Below are 24,546 nucleotides of genomic sequence, written 5' to 3' on the forward strand. Positions count from 1 at the left end.
AATGGAAGCATGGAGTCTTAACCACTGGACCACCAGGGAAGTCTCCCCCCCCTTTTCTTTCGGGACCTTTTGCAGTACACCCGCAGGTCTTCCATAGTCTTTTTGCACCGAGGTTCCAGATTGGTGATGGAAAGACTGAGGTCTGGGGCCTCTGCGGGAATCATGAAGGAGCAGAAACCTCAGTGGTGCTTCTCAGACCTGCAGGCCGGAGATCACCTGGACACAAAGCCGTTTATTTTTCCTTTTAGCTCGGAGGATGAAGAGAGAGGGCACTGTTTTCTACAGAGACACCGAAAAGTCCTTTCTTAATTCCCCACCTCGCCTCGGCAGGCGGAGGTGACTGGAGATTCTTAAATTTTTTAATTTTTTAACAGCCCCTCCTGAGCGTGTCCAGCTGTTTAAAGTAAGGCCCCGCGTTCCCAATACTGGCAGAAGGCGAGCGCATGTGGGAACCTGTGCTGGGGGGAGGGAGGGGGGGAGCTGACAGCCCCATCCGCAGCCAGGGAAGCGTCCATCCGTTTAAGGCCCCATCACCTCGGGGCCCCGCACAGCCTCGAAGTGTTCCTGCCCGGATCTGGGAGTCCCACGCACCTGGAGGGCGCTCGGTGTCCACTCCCAGAGGGCGCTGCAGACCGTCGCCCACAGTCGACAACCAACTGCCGTCCCTCCCGCCACTCTCCCAGGCAGAGCCTCAATACCCTGGGCCGGGGCGCAAAGGAGTGCGCTCGGCCCCCACCACCCGGGAACCTAGGAGCAGCTGAGCTGCAACGCCGGAACCACAGCCAGCTGGGAAGGTGCTCCGGAGGTAGGCGAGGCTCTGCCCACGCACCGCAGGCCGGGGGCGGGGCAATCCTGAGGGGCCGGGCCACTAAGGGGGCGTGGTCTTAGGGGGTGGGGACTGGGGCTGGCCCCAGGACCTGGAGAGCTGGGGGTGGGGGGCTAGTTTTTGCAACGGCTAAGGGCCTGCGGCTTTATTATAAGGCGGAGCTCGGCGGGAGAGGTGCAGGCGGGAGCCGAGCTGAGTGGGGAGGAATCCAGCCGTAGAAAGCGGACTGCAGCCGGCGGACCCCGCAGCCCTCGCCTCGGACAGCCAGCCGCGCGCTGGACATCGCTCGAGGGAGCTGCGCGCAGCGCAACCCGCGGAGCCGACGCGGAGCCCCGTGCAGTCTGGGCAGCGCAGCGCAGCCCTGACCTGCGCAGCTCGCCGCGCTCCAGCCGCCGGTCCGGGCAGCATGAGGCGCCCGGCGCTCTGGCTCTGGCTCTGCGCGCTGGCGCTGCGCCTGCAGCCGGCCCTCCCGGTGAGTGTGGCCCGGGGCCGGGCTGGGAGGCGGCGGGAAGCCGGGGTTGGCAGAGCCGCCGATGTCGGCGGCTGCACGTGGAGGGGGAGGGGAAGCGGGGACTTCCCTTCTTCCCGCGCTAGCCCGGCGGGCCCCGGTACCCGGAGACCCGAAATCAAGGCTCCCGCCTCAATTACCTCCGCCGTCGGGGGGCGCCGCACGGGTTCCGCCGCTCGGGGCGGAGACCCGGGGCCCGCGGCGCCCAGCGGAGCGGAACCTGCGCCGGGGCTCCGCGCTCAATTAGGTAAAACGGTTCCACAGGCGAAGAAGCCCGCCAGCCTGCGGCGGCGCCTGGGGTCGCCGGCTCCCACCCGGTCACCCCGGGCGCCGCGGCGCCGGCTCCCCCGCCTGTGACCCGGGAGGATGCGGTGATCGCGGCAACTACGCCCCGTCCGCGGACCCTAATTCAAACCAGACTCGCCGAGCCTCGGCTTCTGGCCCCTCGGGCGGAGGCAAGTTTGGGCGCAGCGGTGTCGGCGCTGGAGCAGGCGGGCGTGTTCGCTAAGGAGCCCCAGCCAGGGCTGCGAGGGGGACTGGGGCGGGCGGGCGGGCGGAGGCGGGGTCCTCGGCTGTCCGTTGGCTGCCCGAGACGAGCCGGGCCGAGCTGGTAGAAGGAGGTTCCGGGAAGTTGGCCCCAGAATGCTAGAGACCCGCAAGAACCCAACTTCTGGGCTGCTGAAGTTGTGCTGCCCGGGGAGGGACGCGAGCCGGCGCTGGGCACCGCCGCGGCGCGCGGGCAGCTTCCCCAAGAGTGGACCCGCGAATGGCTCTTCCCCTCCCCCGGCCTGGCTTTGTGCTGGAGCCGCGCCGAGGGAAGGCGGGTCCCTTGGCCCGCCCAGTGGAGCTGGAGGAAAAGGGGGACAAATGTGGAGCCCGAGGCTGGGGGGGAGGCCTTTGGGTAGGACTCCAGCATCCACCTTTGGCGAGGGGTGAGTCCCCTCTGAAGAGGGACCTGGCCGACAAAGAGCATCCCGAGGGTCCCCAGAAAGTGATCTCCCGCCTCAGCCGCAGTCCGCTGGCCCGCCTTCCCCAAAGGGGGCGCTTTGTTCTCGGCCCCTGTAACCCTTTCCTGGGAACCGCCCCGCAGCGCCGTCCCTAATATGGGCTGGGACCTGGGCTGCCGCCAGGTGTCAGCCCTGGCCGCCGGGTGGTCATGTCCATCCCCCCCAGTCCCCACACCCATTGCTGGAGTCCCGGGGTCCTCCCCGCGGGCCGGGTCTGCCATCCCCCGGGATGAAGAAGGGAGGTGCGGACCGAGGGGCTCTTCCCGTGCCGGAAGTGGCAGTCTCTGGCCAGCACATCTGGACGGCTCGACTTCCCTAGCTCTGGCAAAAGGAGGCACGTGGGAGGGGAAGGAGCGGCTGCCGGGCGTGGGTACTCCGGTCCTCCACTTATAATGTATTATCTGGACAAGTCTCTCAGCAACGCCAACCCTCTGAAAGCGGGTCCCTCCATAATGATAGTAGCTCCCAATCATTGAGAGCCTTGCGGTGTTTTGCAGGGTCTGGCTCAGGTGAGGTGCTTTTCAGGCTGATCTGTGAAGTGCCCTCCTTGCTTCCCAGGTGACTGTTAATGCTTGGAAACATTTTGGAATCCAGGAAGGGGTCCCTAATGCCACTTGAATTGCTGATGAGTTGGAGTGTTCATGTGGGGTGCCCTATCTGGGGGAGCCATGGGGAAGGACAGGATTTCTGAGCTGGGTCTCCACAGCACGCCTGGCTTTTAGGTCCAAGAAGTTGGCAGCTGGCTTCCCCTTCACTCTTGAAGAGTATGGCTTCTGTGGCATTCAGACTGCACCTTGAACCAATAGTTAATACTCTGGAGAAGAGGGTGAAGGTGTTTGGCTTACCTCCCTGGCCCACCTGGCCTTTCCTGGCTGCCCCACTCTCTCCAGGCACAAGATGGGGCCTTAGCAGCACTCCGCCTATTTCCAGCCAGAATCAGGAGTGCTGGTGGTGGTTCCTTTGCTTGCCTTAGGTGAGGCTGGCATTCCTGAGCGGGGATCCCAGAGCACCTTTTAACACGGGGAGGCAGATGGGATTAGAAATTCTCTGTGGGCCACGTTTCCCAGACTTTTTCTGTGTGCTGGGAAGAAGCAGATGCTGCATTTTTTTTTCTACCCTAGAAAATGTGATACATTATGGAAAGGCAGGGCAGTTGAGTTTCAAGGGGGAAACGAGGAAGGGAGGGAGGCTCATTAGAGCTGTGGTGGTAGGAGGGCTTCCTGGAGGGGGTGTTTGAGCTAAGCCTGAAAGCACTAAGCTTTGGGGTCAGACACTGGCTCAGAACTTAGGTTTTTGTTTGTTTGTTTATTAAGTTTAGTTTGTTTTCTCTTTCCCAGCCCTGTCCTCTCCCTTTTATAGTGGCTGTCCATATTTGGTTCAAAGTGGGGGCACAAAGTACCTTCCCAGAGCCCTCTTCTACTCTCTTACTAAAAGAAATAAGGCAGTGGGATTTGCTGAAATAGGAGGTGTCCACTGGTTGCAGAAATCTGGCTTCTCCCAGGGTTCACTTTGGCCCCAGTGGGAAGCAGGTCAGAATCCCCTGGGGATCAGTGAGGTAGGGTATGATCCTGGGCGCCTGACTTTGGACAAGGAAAGGCTGCTAGGGCAGGAGGTTGCTCAAAACCACTCCCAAGAGACGAGAACAGGTTTGTCTAAAAAGGTTTCCGCGTGGTTGTGTGTGTGTGAGATTCCCATGGTCTTTTGTTTCTGCCATGCAAGAAAAATTGCTTGTTCTGGAAAGTTATTTGCTGTTTCCTCTCTTTCTCTCTTCTCTTTCTTGAAAGGCAGAAAATCCCTTTTTGCCTTAATTATGGGGGCTAGTAGAGACATTTCCCGACGGCCTGGCGGAGTGGGTGGGGCTGGGGGAGGCATTAACTTCCTCTGCCTGGGCTCGGAGCCTTCTGGAGGTGATGTCACTCCTGGCTTGAGCTCCACAGGGAGGGTGGGGCTGGTTTAAGTCTCTACCTGTGGCTCATAGTGGGTTCCAATAAAACCTCATTAACCCAGATTCGTGGGGAGAGAAATAAGAAAGGGAGGGAGAGGAGCCTGGAAAGAATTAATGAAAAGCTTGAATTTTGGAGTAGTTTATAGAGGAATCTTTTTTATTGCCGCAGAATTTTGGATTCTGAAGTCTCTTGAGAATGAGATATCCTTGGTATCCAGGTTTTTTCAGAAAGCTAAGAATCCTTATGACCCTCAAAAATATTCTTACTTTGGGCGGGACTCTGAAATATTTATTTCCCTTCCTTTATTAACGAAAGACTACTAAGCATAGTTAAATCTCTGGATGCCAGGGTCCTCATAGCTGTCACCATGTTAGGTTATGGCGTTTGTCTCCCGGGTTTATTGAGCTCTGAAGAGCACTTTGCCCCTGGCCTGGTGCCCTTCTGTTGGTGCACTTGGGATTCTGCTTTGCGTTTTTTCCTCTTCCATCCCTGTCTGATAGCAGCCAAAAGTGACATTTGTGGGCCTGAGTATAGCAAGCGGCTTTTCAGTTCAGTTCTAACTGGCACTTTTCTCCAGCAGTACTAAGAAGCTAGTCAGATTTGTTAGAATTATTTCTAAGACAAGAGTTTTCAGCACTGAGTAAGGGTCTCACCTGTGAGCAATGACCTCTGTGGTGTCCTGACAGTACCTAGAATAACAGAGGCTGTCAAGGGAGGTGCTTATGGGCTCCCTAGGGGAACAGATGTCAGTGACCTTTGGAGTAAGCACCTGACGATGACCCCGTGTTCCAAGTTCTTCCCCCTGGCTGAAGTTGTAAATGACTTGTCAGTCATGGGTAGCCTGGACCCAGAAAGGCTAACTCCGTCTAAATCCTGGTTGGCAAGGGCCCTCATTCCTTTTTTTTTTTTTTTAATTTAATTTCGTTATTTTTGGCTGCGTTGGGTCTTTGTTGCTGTGCGTGGGCTTTCTCTAGTTGTGGCGAGCGGTAGCTACTCTTCATTGCGGTGCGCGGGCTTCTCATTGCAGTGGCTTCTCTTGTTGCGGAACATGGGCTCTAGGCACGCAGGCTTCAGTAGTTGTGGCATGTGGGCTCAGTAGTTGTGGCTTGTGGGCTTTAGAGAGCAGGCTCAGTAGTTGTGGCACACGGGCTTAGTTGCTCCACGGCATGTGGGATCTTCCCGGACCCGGGCTCGAACCTGTGTCCCCTGCATTGGCAGGCGGATTCTCAACCGCTGCGAAGGGCCCTCTTTCTTAGCTTGGGCCCTGTCTCTATTTTTCACACTGTGTTTTATTCGGGTGGCAGTGCACCCATACTGTTTGGCTGGCCAGAAACAGCTTTGGGTGAGGTAGAGCCCCCGGTATTGGGTCTCTGCTCCGCCACTAACGTACCACGTAGTCTCAGGCGAGTCACTTCACAGCCAAGTCTTGATGTCCTGTGTAAAGAGAACATCATACCTGTTCTCCTCGTCCTGATTCTTTCATTTGCGTATTCATTTCATAATGAAGGTGTGAAAGTGTTCGGTAATGAAAACGCCAGAGGAAAGTTAGCTGTTAATAGAATTAGGATCACCTTTCACTGAGTGCCTGCTGTTGGGTGCTCAATGCTTTTCCTGCATCCCTATTTCATATTTACCCCAAACCTTTACCATGTATGTCATTGTACCCATTTTGTGGATGAGGCCTGCAGAGGTGAGCCCCTACAAGGGGCCGACGTGGGAGAACCAGGATTTGTACGTACGTGTGTGCATATGTGTGTGGCGTGAAGAAATTGAAGGACTGGCAAGTCTCCCCCACAAACCCAGCATAGGAGACTGACTGAAACCAGCAAGGTTTGCCCTTTTGCTTGTCCCCAGGGCAACAACCAGCCTGCACTGACTTTCATCATGGACACTGGGGAGACATTTGTGGAATTAGTAGATCTTTTTTTAAGCCTCGAAGCCGGGCACCGTGGCCCCAGTGGGGCGACCAGAACCCAGGACTCGTGGCCCCTGTGCTGGGCTCACCTCCCGGCCCCTTCAATGCCAGGTTCCGCCGCCGCTTCAAGAGCAGCCCCATGAGGAATTGTCATTAAGTGCTGGAACCCTGGGATTTCTACAGAACAAACAATTTCCTGATTTCCTCCTTCTTTTCAACAACGAATTTTGGAGTCTTGGGTTGAAAGCCGCCCCTTGAGGGCCTGCGTAAGTGTGTCTAGAGAGAGGGAAGGGGATTAACGGAGTCTGTGGAAAGAGGGCTTTTGGCGCCAGGATCCTGCACCCTGGAACAGATTCAGTGCGGTGTCATTTCCCTCTCAGCTGTTCCGGCAGAGGTTGGGTGTGTATCCTGGAACCTCCCTCTGAACGGCCATGCGTGCCCTGGCGGTGCGGAGAGAGGGCAGGCGTGTGGGCATCCCCTCACCCACGGAGGCACGACCCTGCGCTCGGGGTTACTTCAGCAACTACGCAACTTCCAGCTCCAGGTGGATGTGGGGAGCCCCCTCCACTGCCCCCCAGAAGGGCTAGCTTTATCTGTGTGGTGTTACCACCTCTGCCTGTCCTTGGGATGCTGACATTGGGTGGGGAGTCAGCACTAGAAAGTCCCCTGCATTTCCAGGTCCAAGGCAGGGGCACCTGGTCAGCTCCCTGGGGCTTGGTACCCTGCGGGGGAGCGGTGCAGAGGAGGGGTGGCACGGGCCAGAGTGGTCCAAGCTTTTTCTGGAAAGGGTCCTGCTGCCTGTCATGCCGTTGTGGGTTTGGGGAGCCAGCGGTTCTGGCAGGGCCTCAAGGCTGTGGAGGCGCTGGGCGGTCGTGGGGCTTGGGGCCGTCGGATCAGGAGGGGGAAGGTTTGAGGGTCTCTCTCCTGCGTTTATGGCTCTGTGGTGCTGCCTAATTATACGGAGAGGCTGCTCTTCCTCTGGCCTTCAGCCCTGGGAAGAAACTCCTCTGCCCAGTGACTCACGTGAGGGTTGCAACCCCACGAGAGGCCGTGTGTGCGTGCGCACGCTGCAGGGGTTGCAGCTGTGACTGGGCTTTGCTTGGCCCGTCGATTTCCCCACTGGGCTTCCCCGCAGGTTAGGCTGCAGTCTGAGATTTTGGGAAACCTGGTCACCATCTGTCTGCCACTTCCTCCTCAGAAACCAGGAAGCTGTCTTCCTCCCTCCCTCCCCTTTTAACTGCAGCTCTTCCTCTATCCCGGGCTTTAGAAGAGTCTGCGGAAGTTATTCCTACAGACGAGCGTGGCCAGGACCCGTGTCCCACCTAGTCTCAGTTTAATCCTCCGTGGTGTGACTTGGGCAGGTCCGCGCCCCTCTGCGTCTCAGTTCCCCTGTGCACTCAAGGGGCCCCCCTTACCTGCTTCAGCTCCAACAGCCATGTGGTTGCAAAGAGACCTTGTCCTGGGGAGGGTGAAGGTGGCACTGGGCGGACCTAGTGAGGGCTCAGAACCCTCCAACATTATTCCTCTGGGGACTCGAGGGGGCACTGCCTGCCTGAGGGCTCGTCTGTGGGATGGGAGTCACGGCAGGCTGCTCTTGGAAGAGGTGGACTTAGGGTCAGTATGGGAACCAGAGGTGTATGGAGGCCCCTGGGCAAGGTCAGGCTGAGGGTGAGGGCCGGGTGATGTTCTCTGCACACGCCCAGGCCTCCTGGCCACCTGCCCCAGGTCCGCTCATCCGCAGGAACGGAAGCCGGAAGCCGCGGTGGGCAGGTTGTGGCAGTGTGGCAGGCAGGCGCGCTTATCACTCCACTCATCGGCTGAATCATGGTGCCAAGGCCACAGATCCTCCCCTGAGACTCATCCAACCAGCTTGTCCCTGAGCCCACTGTGTGTGAGGCAAGACTAGGGCTCGGGGGCCTGGCTGCCAGCCCGACCCTTTTTACCGCTGAGTGACTGGGCACGGGCCTCTCTTGGGCTCAGTGAGTCCACGTGTGAAATGGGAGTGCGGCTGAGAGGCAGAGGCGAGGTCACGCCTTTGGATGTTGGTGACGTCTCGTGGCTGTGTCACAGGGCTGGTGGCGTCTGGGTGGGGCCTGCCTCTGCTCCTGCTGCCTCAGGAGAGTTCTGCCGGGAGCATGGGGGTTGGGAAGCCTACCTGGCTTGACCAGATCTAAAGCCCAGAGCCTGGCTGCCTGCCGTGCGCACAGCCCTGAGCAGGTGGGGAAGGGTCCACGCCTGGTCCGGGGCCGCGTGTAAGAGAGGGTGGCCATTACTGGGACCAGACAGCAGGGTCGGTCTGCGCAGACAGGCCAGGGGGGCAGTGACAACCAAAGGTCATCCAGCCTGAGAAAGGGTTCATCCCAGAGCCCCTCCCATCAGGAACTCAGGCCGTAAGGCAGGGCATTTTCTGTGTTAGGGCAGGGGGCCCCCCGATGGAGGCAGCGGGAGTGGCGGAGACTACCAGTCCCGCTCTGGGACCCCTCTTGGGCTCCCTTCGTCTCCGGAGCAGTGCAGGGACTTGTCCCACCATGGGACGTTGAATTTCCAACCTTTCCTGCTTGGGCTGCCTGACGCTTCCTGTGGCCATGCTGGCCCTCGTTGGGTGCCTTCTGCCCCCAGCAGGCTTAGGTGACGGGGTTCTGGGGCCTGACCCAGGGTGGGTGGGGCGTGGGGAGGTGGGGGGGAGCTTCTGGAGGGCCGAGGTGGCTTGTCCACCCCAGCTCCTAGCACGTGCTGGGCCCCGGGAGGCCTCAGGAGGACCTGAGGACTTGCACTGCTGTTCCCATGTCACGGCTCATGCCCTGGCCGCGTCTGACCTGTTTGGGGACTTGACTGTGTCAGTCCCGTGGCAGGGGCTCTTCTTTCCAGGAGCTCCTCAACACCCCTGCTGCCCACAACACTGTCCGGGGCCTTGGAGTCCCATCCTTGGGGAGTGTCCCGGATGGACATGTGGTCAGATTTGGGCTTGCAGGGTGTTTCAGGAACCTCTGAGACTATAGTAGAGGCTGAGGTCACTCCAGCTTCTCCTGGAGAAAACCGCTGGGGGCCATACTGCTGTCCCTGGTGCCCACACTCCTCCAGGATGCCGTTGGGGGAGGGCCTTGGCAGCATGAACTCCAGGCTGGCCAGGGCCTGCCGGGCTGGGAGAATGGGCCCGCTGGGGCTGAGCTGAGATCCTTGGGTGCTGCCCCTGCCTCTCCTCCCTGCCCCCCACAGGCTCTGGGGAGCAGGGGACAGGGGTCGGAGGGTGAGCATAGGTGCAGAGTGTCCCTGGGGCAGGCCTGCTTGTTGTAAAGTCCTGGAAGGGCTCAGGCCAGGACGTCGGCCCTGAGGTCTCCATGGTGACTCTGAAGGAGTGGCTGAGGCCACCTGGGTTCTGTGAGCTGTGTGAAGAGCAGAAGGCCCCCAGCCTAACCCCCTCTCCCTTCCACCCCTCTGTGGGACAAGATCGTCCTTCCAGAGCCTCATCTAGGGGCTGGGCATCCCGTGGATGCCCTGGTCCAGCTCTCCTCCCAGGGCAGTGGCGGCAGCCCGAGCCTGGATGTCTGAGTCTGCCTGCCTGTGGAGTGGATTTGGGGCCCCGTCTGGGGTCCTGAAACCTTGGGCCTGGGCAGGTGAGGTGGGACCCAGAACTGGCAGGTCGGTCTGCCTTGGTTAGTCCTACCTGGGGCTGGCGCAGAGAGGGGTGCTGTGCGGAGGCCGGGAGAGCACAGGGCGTGGAGTCTGGCCGGCCCACATCATTACCAGGCTCCACCGCTTCCTCCCCAGAGCATCCTGGGCAGGTTTCGGCACCTGCCTCGAAGCTTCAGTTTCTTTACACGTATAATGGGATTTTTTAAGTCCTGCTTTGGAGGGCTTTTGAAAAGATCCTGTGAAATAACCTGTATGGTGTGATTGGGAGCCTCTTCCTTGTCTGGGCTCAGAGGAGCAAGTCTGGGAGAGCTTTGGGGCTGATGCTGCTTAGGGAGTCCCCTGGGGAGAGCCCCCTGTGGCTGTGGCTGGGGGGAGGGGCACAGTCTGACCTGACCTGTGTAGTCGTCACTCAGTGTGAATGGCCAGCTGATCTTACCCCAGGGTGCTGATGTAGCAGGACCTACAAACACGGCTTTGGCCCCTTCTCAGAAATATGAGCCTTCCCTGTCAGGCCAGGCTTTGCTCGCCTCTGCCTGAGCCTTTGCCAGGGGCCGGCTCCTGCCCCGAGGAGGTGTGGGCTAGGCTGGTAAGCAGTGGCAAGAGGCCCGGTGAAGCTAGATGCTGGGGTACCTTGGGGGGGTGGTCTCAGGCCAGCTGAGCAGGGCCCCCTGGCTGTGGGGGACCCATGGCCTGTGCCCAGAACTGCAGACTGAGGGGTGCCCTGGAGTGGGAGCGGGGCTAGGCTGCAGGGTGGAGGGGGTGGGGGAGGGGAGGGGAGGGGGAGGGCCCCACCCCTGGGTCCTCCTTCGTTCTGCACTTTCTCTTGTGCCGCCTCCAGTGGAAATGATGGCTGTTTTCTCCCTGAGGGTCAGAGAGCCCGCAGTCCTCCCTGTGATGGGGTGGCTAACTGCATACCTGCTGGAGCAAGACTGCCTGGCCCCAGACCCCCTCTCTAAGCACTTCAGTGGCTATGTGCCCTGGGACAGATGACTCGTCCCCTTTGCCTCAATTTTCTCATCTGTAAGATGGGTTTGCACTAGAATCTAAGGTTATCATGAGGTGTAAATGAATTCATTCAGGTAAAGTGCCTAGACTAGTACCGGGCACGCAGTACTCAAGACGTATTAGCCGTGATTACTATTTTCCCCCCAAGACCTAATTCCGAGATTTCTGTTGTTCAAGTGACCCCCGCCCCCCCCAAGCCCAGGTCAGGTCCTTGGGTTTTTCCTTCCGCCCCATGACTGTCCTGAGTCCTGGGCAGGTGTTAGGGCTTCTTCCCCTTTCTGGGGTTTCTCTGAGTTCATAAGACTGGGGCTGCATCCACGGTCCTCCTTTTAACTGCCTTAGCACCTACTGTGTGCAGGGGCTGCCAGGGCCTGGGAACTCAGTGCCGGGCATTTGAAGCTGTGCGAACCTTCTAGCCGTCAGGAAGCCACTGGAGGAGGGCAGCCTGACAGTGAAGGGGCCCAGGCTGCTTTGCTTCTTATTGGCGGGGGTCCCACCAGTAATCTGGGAATCCAGCCTATTCAGATCTGGCCTTCACAGGAAATTCTGCCTTCCATCACTCAGGCCGGAAAGTACCAGCTCTGCTCTGCCACTGGACCCCTTCAAGGACACTCTGACCTTTCTTTGTCTTTGCCTGGGCTCCAGCAGCCTCAGTGCCTACTTGGTCTGAATCGTACTTTATCCCAGAGGCAGGTTCCCAGACTAGCCCATTATTCTTCTGGACGTGGGAGGAGAAGCCATGTACACCTGTGGCTTAAGCAGGAGCAAAGGGAATTTCGTCGTTCTTTCTTGGGTATGGGGTTGGCTGGCAGCCACATTGTGACACAGGTTAAAAAATTTGCTCTTGGCATCTTTCAGCCTCCTTTTAGCAATCCTTTCCCATCTTCCAAAGCCCCTACCCATCCCCAGTGCCCCAGTTCCAAAACCACCCATCCCCCATAGAGCTAGTTTCTGCTCTAGTGTGAGTGACTAGCACCCCTTAGCCCTCCCAGCGGCATTTTCATCTTAAAAGGGATACTCTAACTGCACGGACACTGCTGGGGAGATTTGGAGGATAAAGTTCTCCCCCTCCCTCCACATACACACAGCTGGCGCCCTGACCAGCAGCTGCAGGTGTGTCAAAAGCTGCAAGTTTCTGCCTCCTTGAAACTTGAAGACGCTTTATTTAGCCAGATCAGGGGGAGGATGTCTCTAGAAGCCCATATGCCAGACGTGTCAGGCCCCCAAGCCAGGCGGAGTTTGGGGATTAATCAGCTAGAGAGCAGCTCCGGGGGCCCTCGTGGGGTCCGACTCGGGGATCCTGCCTGAGCTTCTGGCCTTAGCTGTCTCGTTGGGACAGCCAGGGCTGGGGTGGGGGCGAGGCTCTGGGGGCTTTGGCTGCTCGTTCTGTCCCCGTGGGTTGACAGTTGCCATCTCCAGAGGCACTTTGATGTGGGACATCTCCAGCATCCTGCCTAGGCCATCATGCCCTTGGGAAGCGGAGAGCGGTGACCCTGAGTCACTGTGATCAAGTACCCCTCCCCCCACTTGCCATTGAGGGTCCTCCCCCTGCTGAGTGCCATGTTGGTGGTTGGCTGCCCCTCCAGGGTGGGCCTTGAGTCGCCATCCACAGACTCGGGACTCGGACCCCCCTTGCGACCTCTTGGCCAAGCCCCTGTCGTGCAGAAGGGCAGCCTGAGGCAAGGTCTCTTCAAGGTCACCCAGTAAGTTGGAAATAGAGCCCAGGTTTTCCAGTACCAGGTCTGGTCACTCTACCCTGGCCAGCGCTTGTCTGGCTCCCAGGACAGTGCTGGGCACAGAGGCTGGCTGGGCCGGGCCAGGCGGCCTTGCTCAACGCCCAAGTGGAATCCTACCCTGCCCGGCCCAGGTTCTGGCAGGTGGGGAAAAGCAGAGGAACTGGTCTTCCAGCTCCTGGCCTCACACCCAGCCCTCAGCTGGGCCTGTTCTAAGACGAGCCTCGGCACGCGGGCAGTGAGGCAGGCGCCACCTCTCCGGAGGGGTGGGTACGGGGGTGCTGGTGGCAGCTCTGGCCTGGCTTGGGCATCGGGGCTGGAGCTGGCTTCCAGGATCCCCCCTCCTTCAATACAAGCCTGACCCCTGGGGTGCTCCAAGGGAGAAGGGCTCCATGACCTTGACCTCGGGTTTCCCTTGTGAAAGCCCTGACGTGCAGTGCCCTGGGAAATGCTACTGCAAAGGGTCTTTAAGCCAAGTGTGGATGGCGCCCTGCACCCTGGCCCTGTCCTGGAATCCCCCAGAGCAGTGAAGTCTGTCTCCTAGGGGCAGGGTGGGAACAGCTGAGGTGGGATTGTGTGTGTGTACGGGGGGGGGGGGGGGGGGGGGGGAAGGGTGCATGCCCAGGAGGTCCCCTGAAAGGCCTTCCTCCTCAGGGGGCCCTGCGGGTGCCCTCACCGAAGCACGTTCTCAAGGTGAGGGCAGAAGAAGCCCCCTCTTCCCTGCCTGTCTGTTCCCGAGCCCCTCCCGCCTTGAGCTGTACCCATCACCCCTCTGCAGGTCCCAGCCTGACTTAGTTCTTGGTGAGCTGATAAATCATCATGCCTGTCAGGCCAGGAAATGCTGATGCTGCCCCGAGGCACCGGTGGGGCCCCTCCCTCCTGGAAGTAGAGGGGGTGGGGGGAAGATTTCAGGGTCTTGAGGCCAAAGCCGGGAGATCCGGGCCTCCGCAGTAGCCTCCCTGGCAGCTCCCAAGTGAGGAAAGCGGCATTCAGAGAGGAAGTGATTTCTCTGCCACCACCGTGATCTCCTGGGCTAGGGGGAGCCCAGCGTCTTCCTGGGCCCTGGGCTGCGGTCCTGCCCTCCCACCCACCCCGCCATGGCCGTCTGTGGCCAGTTTATCACCCCCACGCCACCCTGGCCTCACTGGTAAGGAATTGGGGCCGCAGGGCCCAGCCTAGCCTGTCAGAACCCTGAGAGGGTTTAGGGCTCTTCAGCCAGCCCCTTGTGTTGTCCAGGCGGGAACCAGGTCCAGTGAGAGGCAGAGAGCTGCCCAGGTCCCCCAGCAAGGGAACAGTAGAGCAGGACCTCCGCCTGGGGTGGCCCCCCGGTCAGGGCTGTCTTCCCCCGGCATCCTTAGCTCTGGTCCCTTCCCGGAGACCCTTGATCCAAGATGCTTTGGCCCGCTTGGCCCCTCAGGTCCGTGCTTAGGCCGTGTTAGCAAGGGCTGAGGGAGGGAGTGCAAGTGATCCCCCTGAGGAGGGAAAGCACCAGGTGCACCAGGTGCTGCCGGGCACCAGGGCGTTTGGTGGGCCGCAGGAGGGGGCTGGGTATTTGTAACATTCTCTTCCCCAGCCACCCCTAGGCGGGCAGGTACCCCGGGCCGATGGCCCCGAGGCTCTGCAGCTCCCCATCCCCTCTCAGCTCCTTGGCCTCGTTGGTGGTGCCCCCCACCCCCACCCCCACCCCAGAGAGGGCATCAGCGGCTCTGCGCGGCTCCCGTTGGTTTCAGCCTGGTCACTGCATCAGGCCAGCTGAGGGGGTGAGAGTTGCCCGGAGAATCGAGGAGGTCCTGCTCGGCCCCGGGCAGGCAGGATGGAGGCTCAGCTCAGCTTCAGGACAGTCGAGTGTTGCTTTTCTTTGTTTCCTGTTTCTAGCACTACTGGGAATTGAGGGGTTCTCCCAGCTCTGCGGCGAGGCCTCTTCCTCAGACCGGGCAGGCACCACAGTGTACTGACTATAGAGAATGGATGTATCAGAAATGTAGAGAGAATGTTCTAGAACTTTCTCGGATCACTTTGGCCCTAGGACTTGTTTTCGGGGCTACCTGGTACCTCTTCTTTGAGCACTGGACCTGAGTGGGGCTGGCGGGGGGAGTCTTGCCTCCCCCAGCCCCCAGGCCACTCTGGGTGAGGCCTTCTCCTGTCCAGACTGTCGTTCCCCACGTGCAGTCTGCAGACCACCTACAGGATATGGAGTTTGCAACATGCAGAGTCCAAGGCCTTTGCCCCAAACCCCCTGAATCAGCCTCAGGGATGGAGCTTGGAAGACTTCATCTCCAACAGTCTCCTGGTGACGCTTAGGGACCCCAAAGAAGAGAGCCCCTGGCCTGGAGGCAGGTGATGGTGTGACTGTCACCTTGGCCAGTTTGGCATCTTGATACACAGGTCGGGGCAAAGGCTGAGGTTCTGTAGCCCAGACACCTCAGCCCCCAAGAGTTGTGTGGGGTTGGGGGAATCAGCTCTTTTCCCTTAGATCCGTAGATCTGACCAGGAAACTGAGGGGGGTAAAAAAGATTTTTAAAAACCATGAATCTCATTTAAGCCTCCCGAGGATGCCTGCTGTTGGGTGGGATTTTGGTGGGATGGGAACGAGGGGTGTTTATCCTGGTGTGATTGTGTGGCCCGCCTGCCTTTATACTCCTCAGCCTGGGCTCATGGAACAAATTGGGCCCCTACCCTCCACCCGCTGCCTTCAGCCCCAGCACGGGCGCCAAGGCTGGCTCCTTTCACAGGGAAAGGCTGTGACCTGGGCATTGTGACAAGGGGCAGCTCTTTATCCTTGTGGATTCAGTGACTGAGCTCCCACCACGGCAGCCAGGGCTTCTATCGCTACACCCAAGCCTTACAACCAACAGATACCTAAACCTCCCTTTCCCACTTGGCTGCGGAGGCTGCCACACCAGTGAGGCCCCAGCGTCGCCGAAGTTGTGACTCAGGGCCGAGCGTTGTCCTAACCTCTCCGGGGTCTGGCTGGAGGCTTCATCTGCTGGCCCTAGCTTCCCCAGTGGGGTGACCCTCTGTACCCCATCCTGTGCAGCTCCCCCTTCCAGAAGCGTCCTGGAGTGGGAGCTATATACCTGGGAGCTCACCAAGGCCAAGACGAGACCGTTTCTTACCCTCTCTTCTCCCCGAAACCCTTGGATGACGGCCCCTGAGCTTTGAAGACCATTTCTTACCCTCTTTACTGTCGAAGGACCTTGCGTGATATTGTACTTAGGCATGTGACCTCAGTAATGCTTTTTTCTTTTTTTAATTTATTTATTTGGTCATGCCAGGTCTTAGTCGTGTCAAGTGGTCTCCTTAGTTGTGGCATGTGAACTATTAGTTGCGACATGCATGTGGGATCTAGTTCCCTGACCAGAGATCGATCCCGGGCCCCCTGCATTGGAAGCATGGACTGTTAACCACTTCGCCACCAGGGAAGTCCCTTCAGTAATGCTTTTTAAAGGATTTGTGTTTATCCATCACTTAGAGCAAGCAGCGGGTAACACACCAGTGATTCAGGGTGTGGGTTGGAAACCAGAGGTCTTTGGATCTGATGGCTGCGGGTTGATGGGGTGCTGGGGTCAGGGGTCAGACAGGCAACCTCTTCAGTCAGCCTGGAGTTAGAAGCCCTTCACCTGAACATCTCTGAGATGCCCACTTGGTATCCTGACTTGTGACCCTCCCAAGGAAGTTTCATGCTCATGCCCAAGGTGTCTTGGAGGGATGCTGCAACACAGCCCCAGGCCCCCTGGGCCAGCCTGGGCAGAGGTCTGCTCAGATGGAGGTGGCCCTCCTATGGCCAGTGTGGGGTGAGAGATGGCAGGAGTGGGCTTGAGGCTGCCTTCTTGAAGCTTTCTCTGCCAGCCCTCTGCCCACAGACTACCGACATGCTCTTGGGGATGGCTGACAACCTGATGATGGAGACCCTTAGCCCCTGGTAGCCCTGACCCTGCTTGTCCATGCCATCCTGTCTCCACCTCTGAAGCTGGGCTGGCATCTTGGTCTCCCCTGCTGGCAGGGGTCAGGAACTCTTTTTTTTTTTTATGGTTTGCCTTTTTAAAAATTTATTTTATTTATTTATTTAGGGCTTCATTGGGTCTTCGTTGCTGTGCGTGGGCCTTTCTCGAGTTGCGCTGAGTGGGGGCCACCCTTCGTTGTGGTGCGTGGGTGGCTTCTCGTTGTAGAGCACGGGCTCTAGGCGCACAGGCTTCAGTAGTTGTGGCTTGCGGGCTCTAGAGCACAGACTCAGTAGTTGTGGTGCACGGGCTTAGTTGCTCCACGGCATATGGGATCTTCCCAGTCCGGGGCTCGAACCCATGTCCCCTGCATTGGCAGGCGTATTCTTAACCACCAGGGAAGCCCAGGAACTCTTACTTGGTGAGGATGACATGCTCATCCCATGGCTCCTGGGGCCTGTGGTGCATTGAGGAGATTCAGGCAAATTTCCCGTAAAACAGCTGGACCATCAGGGAAGGTGGTTCTTCAGGGCAGGGGAGGGAGAGAAATGGCAGGTGAAGGGAGCAAACACTGCCTGCACGTCTGCAGATACTTCACTGCCCGGTGACCACTGGCAAGGCCCTCACCCTTATCTCTGGGAGATGCTGATCTCAGCCCTGCCTGCCTCAAATCAAAGGGATGGAAAATGCTTCCAGTGTCAGAGCAGGCCTCCCTCCTCTCACACTCCCTTTCCTGCTCCGCCAGACCCCTGAGCCCAGGTCCTCTCTCGGGGTGTCCTCCTCACACCGCCCCAGGTGTGGCCCGGAGACCAGTGTGGCTGAGATGAGATGGGCTGGCCGTTCCTCTCGTGTTCCTTGTCCCCCAGCCTCCACGTGTCTGCCCCCCGACCTGAGCAAAAGATGCCGGCAAAGCCGGGGAGGCCCCGGCTCTCACCTACACAGAGAGGCCCCAACAGGTTAGCAGTTTCCCAGGAGAAGGGCTTCTCTCAGGACTAGGTAAGACTTTGAATCTGCCCAGTCCCTGAAAACAATGTGGGACAGTTTGGCTTTGGCCTTTCAGGCCCTGGGCTTCCAGGATCTGCGCTGTGTGTGGGAAGGACCAACCTGGCCTTTGCCCTGGGCAGACCAAAGGTGTGAACAGCTAGACCCCCTCATGCGGCTTTTGATTTGTTGTACAAAAAACTGATTTTCCTGGGCCTTACAGAGGTTAAAGGGCCCCATTACAGGTACAGCTGGCTCGCCTTTGTCTTCCCAGGCTGTTTGAAGTGGGTTCCAAACTGGGCCAACCCACCCCTGGCATCCCTGAGTTGTGGCCAGTGTGGTCTCAGAACAGTGTCAGAGGCTGTGCTGAGGAGAGCCCCGTATGGGGCCTAGGAGGCAGCTGACCACAGGCTCTTAGCACAGCAGGCCTGCTGGTGAAACCGGAAGTCTCACCCCAAACTCCAGAGTCAGCTGGCACCTGGTGAGCCAAGTTCAACCTCAGCAGTTTCTGCTAACTTCCTCCCTGGAGGGCTGAGGCTGTCACTGGAGGTTCAAGCTGGAGGTCTGGGAGATCACTACAGCCTATCCCCTTGGTGGAGACCCAGCCCCAAAGGGGAGAGGCTGCCCTGAGGCCTGGGAGCTGGTTTCAGGGGAGAAAGTGTTTGCTTAAGAGCTTGTTGTATAAACAAGATTGCGATAAGATGAGGGAAAAAATTGTTTTCAGGGACTGGGCAGATTCAAAGTCTTACCTAGTCCTGAGAAAAGCCCTTCTCTTGGGAAACTGCTAACCTGTTGGGGCCTCTCTGTGTAGGTGAGAGGCTGGGCCTCCCTGGTTTTGCCTGCATCTTGGGCGATGCCTCCAAGGTGGACGGGGTCCTGGTGCACTGTGTTCTCTGCAGAACTCAGTGCCCCCGTCTGTGAAACAGGGCCTGGCCCCCTGCTCCAGGTCCAGCTTTCTGTCCAAGGCTGGGAATTGGAGCACTGCCGCCTAGGGTCTCCTCCAGAGCTGCGAGGGTGTTGGGCGAAGTGAAGGGGGGTCTTGATGAGTGTGGGTGGGGCGTGTCCCCTGAATGCTTGTCCCCCTCAAGCTGCCCTGTTGGGAGCATCTGCTGTGGGCCTGGGGCAGGGGTATGTTAGGGTGTGGGTACCCACTCTGCGCCTGCCTGGGGGACAGTGTTCTTTGTTACTGGAGGGGGTAAGCTTTGGGGAGGCGAGGGTCAGCTTCCACCGAAGCTCCGTGGAGGCAGGACAGGTGTTTGAAGGGCCACTTGGGGACAGTACAGACAGGACGTGGCCTGAGGCGCAGGTGGAGGCCAGGGACTATGACTGTGCATTGTAGACGGGCCGTGGCAGCTCATACAGGCCCTGCTGCGGCCAAAACTTTTCTCTTGGGGGGCGGGGGGCCGGTGGAGAGGGGAGGAGGTGTAGTGTGGGTTTTGTGCTTTCAAAGGAAGCTCAGTGGTATTTCTAGCCTCACGGTTTCTACACGTTTCTGAAGCTTCCCTCTGACCTGGGCCCTTGGAGGGAGCCCCCACCTGATCCAGCTCTGCCTCAGGAGGCCAAAGGTCTTGCCTGTCCCTCCCTGCCCTGCTGCGCTCAAGAGGGAGGCCCCATGGCCCGTGGCCAGGACCTGGCGAGGCCTCTTGGGCTGAGGAGGCCCATTCCCTGGAGCCCAGCCTTGGGCAGGGCCTGCCCTCTGACAAGCCTGCACAGAGCTGCCCGTAAACTGGCTCCCTTCTGCCCCCTCTTCTCCTGAAACCCTACCAACCTCCACGCCCCCTCCTCCTAGACAGGCCCCAGAATCCTCTTCCTCAGGCTGAGTGGCTCTTACTTCCCCAGCTTAGAGCAGCCACCACTGGTGGTGGGTCCCTTACTGCGAACCAGGCTCTATTAGGTTCTTTTCATGCATAACCTCTTTAAACTTCTGCAACAGTCCTGGGATGTAGATATTACTGCCATCCCCATTTTACAGATGGGAAGACTGAGGTCGTAGGAGGTTTAATGATGTCCTCAGGGCCATTCAGCTAGTAAGTGGCAGAGGTCAGGGGGGCTTGCAGAGCCCATGTGCTCTGAACTATGCTGTCCTGCTTTTTCATTCCTTCTTTGTTCTGGCCCTTGACGCTGGGACTGCAGCACAGGGTCATTTGGGTCAAAGTCTTGTTGCTGAGCAGGATACTTACGGCTACTCTTCCTGCCACCTGGCTGCTGGGTCCTCCCTTCCCCATCTGCTGTCCTGGAGCCAGTGTTAGGGGTGGGGGGTGGTTCCCCGCACAGGCCAGCTCGGCTGTGTGTGGTGTGTCCTGCCTCCGCCTGGTCCCACCCCCTGGCCCTGCTGGCACAGCCCCTGCTTCAGGGCCTGGGTATGTGTTTGCAGTCCGGCACCTGCAGCCTCTTAGGCTCGGCCAGGCAGGCAGCATTCCTGGGGCAGCTCTTCGCACACAGGGCCCATCCCAGGCTCACAGACCCTTTGCCTCCTTAGTGCAGGGTCCCTTCTGGATCAGCCTCATCTATCCCCAGGCTGATGGATGTCCTGTCCTTCCTTCCCCAAGTGGGTCTGGACCCAGTTTTTCCAGTGGATGAGAAAACAGGCTGAGTGTGGGAAGGAGCACTGTGGCCAGGCCTGCCTCAGCACAGACAACTCACCCTGGGCTCATCCCTGCCCCTCCCTGCCATGGGGCCCTGGGTGTCCGCACCCTGGCGCTCAGCATGCCTGGAGGCGGCCTCCCTGGAGCCACGTGGTCGTGATGTTGTTCCGGGGGGCCCTTGAAAGCCCCACTCTTGGACCCTGAAGCTCCCTGGTCAGTGGCCTCCGGGACCTGATTCTCAGTGTAGGGTGGGCTTTGGTCCCAGGGGGGCCACAGTCTCTGTTCCTGCCAATGGTGTTGTCTGTCTGCTCCTCTGAGAGGTCTGGGGCGCCCCGAGCAGACTGAGCTTCTAGGGGGTGTGTGTGTTGGCGGGGAACCGAGGGTTCCAGAGCCACACACGAGGGCTTCCTTCCTGTGCTGTGTGGAGTGGTGTGTGTGTTTGGGGAGCAGGGGGGTGCCTGATTTACCCAGCTACCTAGGATGGGGACCCCACAGTAGCAGGGCCCAAGCCAAACCTCCACTCATATCCTTTTCTGTTCATTTTCCAGCAAACTGTGGCTGTAAACGTGCCCCCCGAGGATCAGGATGGCTCTGGAGATGACTCCGACAGCTTCTCTGGCTCGGGCGCAGGTGAGTGGGCTGGGGGTGGCGGTCAGACAGCCCCCCTAGCTGGGCCAGAAGGGTGATGCTAGGGAAGAGAATGGGGACCGTGCTGCAAGGAGAAAACATGTGTGGGTTGAGGTGGGAAGGGTGTGGATTCCACGAGGTCCTGGGGGCTGCCTGCTGCAGACAGACTTGGGCTCGTGTTCTCCTTTTTAACTCACTGGGGAATCTTTGGAAGGTGATTTGACTTCTCCAAGCCTCTATTTCCTCATCTGTACAATGGGAATAACCTCTTGACTTCATAAGGCTATTGGGAGGTATTAGGCTGCACAGAGCCTAGTGGGGTATAAATGTGCCTTTATCTTCCCTATTTCCCCTTTCCCTGGGGGAATGAAATCCTTGAGCCTAGAGGTGGTCAGGGAGGCTCTCTGAGGAGGTGCTCTTGAACTAGACCTCAGAAGAGGGCTACAGTCATCCCTGGGGAAAGTGGCCTAGGCAGGGGCCCGGGAGCTAGGACGTGAGACACAGGCCTCTGTACTTGGGAGGCTGGGGAGAGGGCAGGTGGATCAGGGAGGGGGCCAGAGAGGTGTGTGTATGGGGATATGGCGTTCAGCCCCTAAGGATGCCCCCATCCCCCAGGGAGCGGGCTTCAGCGGTCGCAGGAAAGATCCCTTCCCAGATGGCTCCAGAGACCGGGCTGTCCCCAGGCACGTGCAGCAGAAAAGGGCAGCTTTGCTGGTTCATTTTCCAAAGTTGAGTTTCGCCTTAGCTAGCTCTGCCCCAGGAAACACAGCTTCTCACGAGAGGAAGGGTTTGCTGTGCTGGCCTGGAAGTCAAAGCCTCGGGTCCTCGGCCAGGCCTTCCTCATGGCCTGAGCTTGGCTGGCCTTGATATTCAGGGGCCTCCCTCACCCCACACGCTGTGCTTCTGGCCCTGCAGGCGCTCTGCCAGATATCACCGTGTCACAGCAGACCCCCTCCACCTGGAAGGACAAGGGGCTCCTGACGGCCACGCCCACGGCTCCAGAGCCCAGCCGCCCGGATACCACGGTCACCTCCACCTCCATCCTGCCGACTGGAGAGCAGCCTGAGGGGGGCGGGCTGGTGCTCCTAGGAGAGCTGGAACCTGGCCTCACTGCCCAAGAGAAGGAGGCCACCCACCCACCCAGTGGGACCACGCTGCACCCGACCACCCACCGGGCATCGACAGCCAGAGCTACCACGGCCCAGGGGCCTGCTGCCACCTCCCATCCCCACAGGGACGTGCAGCCTGACCACCACGAGACCTCAGCTCCCACAGGTCACAGTCAGCTCGAGCCTCAGGCTCCCAGCATGGAGGATGGAGCTTCTGCTACCACCGAGAAGGCTGCTGAGGGTGAAGCCCCCACCCAGCTCCCAGAAGGAGAGGGCTCTGGCGAGCAGGTGGGTGTCGGCCCGCTGTCATCCTCTGCATTTCCAGGGATGCCGGGTGGCCAGTGGGTAGGGTGGCCCTTAGTGCCTGGTGGGGCACAGTGCACTGGGTGGGGGGCACTGGCCTGGACACGCGGCACACCCAACCCCCTACACCCTGTGAGCACATCGTAATCACCTCAGTGAAGGCAGTGTCCCGAGGTCCCATCCTCTCCCACCCCCAGGGCTGAGCCCAGGGCGGGACAGACTAAGTACGAGACCAGTGCAAGAGAGCCGTTCAGGATCCCCGAAGAGAGGGCTTCCTAAAACGCACGCCTCTGCGGCGAGTGTGGAAGTTCCACCAGGTCTTATTTTCTGTCTTATAGCATCGTGGTAATGTTACACTTTGCACTAAAATGAGCCTGTTTATTTTCACATAGAAACGTGGGCTTTATATCACTTGATGGGATACCTTTGCCACAGTCCAGCAGGGTCCAGTGTGATGTGGCGAGAGGGGCCTGGGTCGGGGTGTGTCTGAGCTGATGGCAGAGGTGACCAGGGAAGCTGGGAGCGGACCTGGACGCAGCCTTCGTTGTGGTCGCCCAAACCTGATCCCATACCTGCCCTCCCCTAGGACTTCACCTTTGACGTGTCGGCGGAGAACTCAGCCGGGGCCACTGTGGAACCTGGCCAGCGGAATGTGCCCCCAGGGGATCCCGGGGCCACGGGGGCCTCGCAGGGCTTCCTGGACAGGAAGGAAGTGCTGGGAGGTGAGTTTTCTCTCTGGTGGGTAGGATGGGGGGCGGGGGGCTGTCTTTAGCTCTGGCGGGGCCGCCACTCAGCCCAAGGAGCAGCCGAGCTCAACTGGCCTCTGTCCTCCCCACCCGCCCCAGGGGTCATTGCCGGAGGCCTCGTGGGACTCATCTTTGCTGTGTGCCTGGTGGGTTTCATGCTGTACCGGATGAAGAAGAAGGACGAGGGTAGCTACTCCTTGGAGGAGCCGAAGCAAGCCAATGGCGGGGCCTACCAGAAGCCCAGCAAACAGGAGGAGTTCTATGCCTGATGGGGAGGGTGCCCCTCCCCTCCCCCTGCCACTCGCTAGGCCCCCACTTGCCTTTTCTGTGAAGAACTGCAGACCCTGCCCTCCTCCACCGCGCCACCTTCCTGGCGCACCCAGCCCCACCGGCGGCCCCCTCCCCGCGGAGTCCTGGGCGTGCCGGGGAGAGGGCTCATCTCCGCTTCTCTGACTTCTGCCTGGAGACTTGGGCACAAGGGCTTTCTCGCATATGACCGACCTTTCCATCACAGCCGGCACCTGGCAGCCCACCACGCTGACCCAGTTTCTCCAAACCGGAGCAGCCCATCCCCAGGCCTAACTCTGGAGAGAAGGGGACCCCGCTGCTCGGGACCCGGATGGCTGGAAGATGCTGTGGCTGAGGGCTGACACGTCTGTAGCACTTACTGGTAGAGACCAGCGGGCCTGGCTGGGGGTGTGTCCCGCTGAGTGGTGGGGACGGGAGGTCAGGGCTCTGTCAGAATTCACTTTGTTTTGTGGAGAGGTCTAATTTAGGTGTCAGTTTGTTTTTGCACATGTTTTCTCTAGTTTCTTTGTTTATAGCCCAGTAGACTTTGTTACTTCGGAGGTAAGTTAAGTAAGTTGATTTGGTTATCCCCCATCCTGCTTCCCTAATCTATGGTCAGGAGACAGCATCAGAGTTAAGAAGACTTTTTTTTTTTTTTTTTTTTTTGGGGACTAGGAGAACCAAATCCAGAAGCCAACATGTAGGCTTAGTTCGTGTGTTGTCTGTTGAGTTTGTCCCTCACGTGTGCAACAGGGTATGGAATGTCTGTTGGGCGGCCCTGTTGGTGGGCTGTCCCATCCTGGCTGCCGCGGGTGGTCACCTCTTTGAGCAGTCGTGCCTGTGTCCATGAACTCGGGGCCAGGGCCAGGGCCCAAGCGGCTGCGATGCTGGGGAGCCTGTGTGAGATTTGAATCCTGGAGCCTCAGGCTTGGGGATCGAGGAGAGTGGACCAAGCCCTTCCTTTGATGCCATCTCTGGGGGACACTTTCTCCTGGAAGGTGACGAAAGGGGTCTTGGCCCTACCTGCCACTGAGCTGCCCCACGAAGGACCAGGTTCGCTTTGATTGGCTCCTGTGGCCCGACTCTGGGCTGGAATCAGGAATGTTCCAAAGAGTTGATAGTCTTTTGCTTTTGGCAAAACTCTGCTTAATCCAATGGGTTTTTCCCTGTACAGTAGATTTTCCAAATGTAATAAACTTTAATATAAAGTAGTCACGTGAACTCTACTGCCTTTGCTTCTTTCTGCGCTGGTCTTGTGGCCGTGACCAGCCTTTTCGCTAAACGCCAATGATATTGGGAAACTTGGCTAAAAGCTCTGTGCCCTTCATCTTTCCCGTGGGGAGGGATTCTGGGGCCAGAGTCCCTCTGGTTTGTTTGTTTTTTTGTTTTTTGT

At 58.9% G+C, this 24,546-nt stretch overlaps 1 protein-coding gene across 1 annotated transcript; it reads left to right on the top strand.

Annotated features, from left to right (window-relative positions):
• The first annotated feature begins 960 nt into the window (after nucleotides 1–960).
• On the top strand, nucleotides 961–23,444 carry SDC1 (syndecan 1). The gene is made up of 5 exons (XM_030858335.3): nucleotides 961–1,298; nucleotides 20,629–20,710; nucleotides 21,623–22,104; nucleotides 22,706–22,841; nucleotides 22,965–23,444. The coding sequence occupies exons 1-5, from the start codon at nucleotides 1,233–1,235 to the stop codon at nucleotides 23,132–23,134; spliced, it is 936 nt and encodes a 311-aa protein (XP_030714195.1). The 5' UTR covers nucleotides 961–1,232; the 3' UTR covers nucleotides 23,135–23,444.
• The last annotated feature ends 1,102 nt before the right edge of the window (nucleotides 23,445–24,546 follow it).

Source organism: Globicephala melas, chromosome 12, assembly GCF_963455315.2.
Source record: "Globicephala melas chromosome 12, mGloMel1.2, whole genome shotgun sequence".
Taxonomy (NCBI): Eukaryota; Metazoa; Chordata; class Mammalia; order Artiodactyla; family Delphinidae; genus Globicephala; species Globicephala melas.

Coding starts and splice junctions, on each gene's coding strand:
- SDC1 (XM_030858335.3), top strand. CDS start 1,233: ATGAGGCGCCCGGCGCTCTGGCTCTGGCTCTGCGCGCTGGCGCTGCGC. Junction 22,105..22,705: donor GAGAGGGCTCTGGCGAGCAG/GTGGGTGTCGGC, acceptor GCCCTCCCCTAG/GACTTCACCTTTGACGTGTC. Junction 22,842..22,964: donor CAGGAAGGAAGTGCTGGGAG/GTGAGTTTTCTC, acceptor CACCCGCCCCAG/GGGTCATTGCCGGAGGCCTC.